The sequence below is a fragment of the Electrona antarctica genome (genome assembly GCF_951216825.1).
Source record: "Electrona antarctica genome assembly, chromosome: 4".
NCBI classification, from domain to species: domain Eukaryota; kingdom Metazoa; phylum Chordata; class Actinopteri; order Myctophiformes; family Myctophidae; genus Electrona; species Electrona antarctica.
The window spans coordinates 46,734,634-46,737,349 of record NC_136809.1 but is presented as its reverse complement, the minus strand read 5'-3'; the positions used below and the strand labels follow the sequence as shown (position 1 = coordinate 46,737,349).

The window sequence follows — 2,716 nt, the reverse complement described above, 5'->3', positions numbered from 1 at the left end:
CCATTTCATTTGCCTTTTGTGTTAAAAGTTATAATAATAATAATATAACCTGCGCATGATTAATTCAGGCTCACACACACTGCGCGCACACACAGACGCAAACTCGCGCACGCGCGCACACACACCTCTTTTCGAGCTGCTGGTGATTTAATGTTCCTAAAATGTGGGCAACTTGGGGTAAAAAACAACAACATTCAGGTTCTTCACACAACAACCCCCCGTATTTGACTTATAATAGGTGTCAAACTCGAAATGTTTACAACTTTGACTGTTAAAAAAAATCCACACACAGAAGAGACGCGCGCGCACGCACACCCTCTCTCACTGTCACATACATTCGTAGAAATAAAAGCAGTTTAGCATTTTGTTTTTGTTTACACTTATATGTTCGTGTCATGGCTTCAAATGAACTCCCTTCCTCACCCTCTCGGCGGCGGCGCCGGTTTGATGCCTTCCCCGTCGCTGTCCATGGTCGGTGGCTCCCGGTAGTCGAAGAGCGAGCGTACGGTCTCCGCGGCCATATTCACGGTAAAGGCAGCGTTCGCTTTGCTTGTTACCCCGCCGTACCTTTCAGCCGCTCTGCTCCGAGCTCCTCTCTCTCCCTGTTCAACCACTGCTCACCAGCGAAGGTTAAGCCGCGATGCTTCGTCGCACGACGGTGCCGCGCGCCGAAAACAGCAGAGCTATAAGCCCACGGCGGCTCGGACGCGTCCCTGACGGTGGGCTTGTAGGTCTGCTGTTTTCGGCGCGCGGCACCGTCGTGCGGCGAGGTGTAGGCCGGGCTTCGTTCTGGACGCTACCACTAACTGACTCGGGAGAGGGGCGCGCGTCGTCGCGAGCGGCAACAACAAACAGCCGTTCTCACGAGTCTGTTGATAGGCGTGACAAGTGGACGTTATAATGATGTTTTTTGTGTGATTAGGGATTCTTTTCCGAGTGAAGTTCGCGTGTTATTGCCCGCGGACTGAAATAATACCATGCGTTCCACCCCCTATGCACTATGCACGAGACATACCTGTGTCCTCAGCCCAGATGAAAAAAAGTTGACCGTTTCCAAGAAGACTGACTGATTAGCTTGGTAAGGTAACTGACAATTTACAAAACAGTAATTGGAAAAAATATATAAAATGTTTAGCCAAAGAAAATTTCATAGAAGGACATTGATTATTTCTGTGAGTGAGATGTTTTCAATTAATCACATATTTCACCACCAATATCCACACATTATTGACTGTGCAGGGCCCAATTGGCTTTGTTGAAAATTGATTAATGTATTTAAGGCTAAAACGAAGCCTCGTTGTCTCTTGTTCGCCCTTCCTCTGCGCGCGTACGCAGCCACGAACACGCGCACGCACACACATACACACGCGCGCGCACACACACACACACGCACACACACACACACACACACAGGTTGATTAATTGGTTAACATGAACTATCAACATATTTGCATTTTCTTGGAAACTGCCTGAAAACAGTACAGGCAGGTCTAGCAGACAGGATCTTTCCAACAAATTAAAGGACCACTTCACCACTTTTCAACCTATCTTCATATAATTGGTCCTCACTAATTAGTAATGTTCATGATAAAATACCACCATTATTTTCTACTTGGCCTGTGTCTCATAGGAGGCAGGCGCGTAGCGTGGATTAAATTATTGACTGGTCAAATTAGGGGGGGGGGGTCAGTGCAACTCCAGGCCCAGGTGTGAACGGGCTAATGGGGCACCATTTAATTTATTATTTTATGCTAACAGAAATCTGCATGGACAAGGTGTGAACTTAAGGGCTGCCAATGTAGGCTATCTCTTGTTGTTTTTCTTGTTTTTTCGCTCCCCTCTTTTCGAAGTTAGACTGGGCCAGCTCTGACTGGGCCACGGCCCAAGTGGCCCAATGGACCCTACGCCGGTGATAGGAGGGCTGTGGGCAGAAACCCATCCACCCCAGTGAGTTTTTTTTATTTTTATAGTTAGATTTGTATTATCGTGAGAGCGATGGTTTCCATTTTCGCCTTGCAACTTTTCAGGAATAGAAAGCCTGCCGTTTCCACCAGCTTGGATTCCCCATCGATGATGTCACTGGTGGACGGGTTTCTGAACTGCCCACAGCCTTCCTATGAGACATAGACTGAGTAGAAAAAAAATGGTGCCATTTTATCATGATCATTAATGAGGACCAATTATATGAAGATAGGTTTAAAAGTGGTGAAGTGGTCCTTTAAAAGTAGCCTACAACCTCAGAACATATTTGGCTCTCCAAGTACTACCATAATAACTTTTTGTTCCACTCAGTCAATAATGCTGCTGCTCTGACAGAACTCTGCAGCACAACTGCATATTTCGAATGTGATGAATCCGTTCTCAAATCTTCTATTAACGGCTAGGTGTGCTGTCATGCTCATTTCAGCATGGCTGGATAGCCTATTTCAACCAATTGCTTGGTCAGAAGAACTACCTGTAGTAATATAAATATTTCATTCCACTTTTGTATTTTTGAGCCGCGCCTCCGCTCCATTAGGCAGCTATGTGTGTCCCTATGTCTGTCCCTATGTATGCATGTCCCTACATGTGTCCGAGCACGGAAGCTGCAACACGTTAACTCTGTCATTTCTCGACCGTTTCGGACGCGGGAAGGCTCGCCGGAACAGGGCCGCCCCCTGGGCATGTTGTTGGGGGTCTGGATGTTCCGGGGACCCCTATGCGGTAACTCTGTCAT

The 2,716-nt window shown here is 47.1% G+C and overlaps 1 protein-coding gene across 1 annotated transcript in view; it reads right to left on the bottom strand.

Annotated features, from left to right (window-relative positions):
* The window catches only part of LOC306922644 (uncharacterized protein), a 19,576-nt gene extending 18,979 nt beyond the window's left edge, over positions 1-597 (bottom strand). The window contains exon 1 of the mRNA XM_079500381.1: positions 424-597. Coding sequence (XP_079356507.1) covers positions 424-521 — 98 coding nt within the window. The 5' untranslated portion in view covers positions 522-597. The remainder of the gene's footprint in view (positions 1-423) is intronic.
* Between the last annotated feature and the right edge of the window lie 2,119 nt (positions 598-2,716).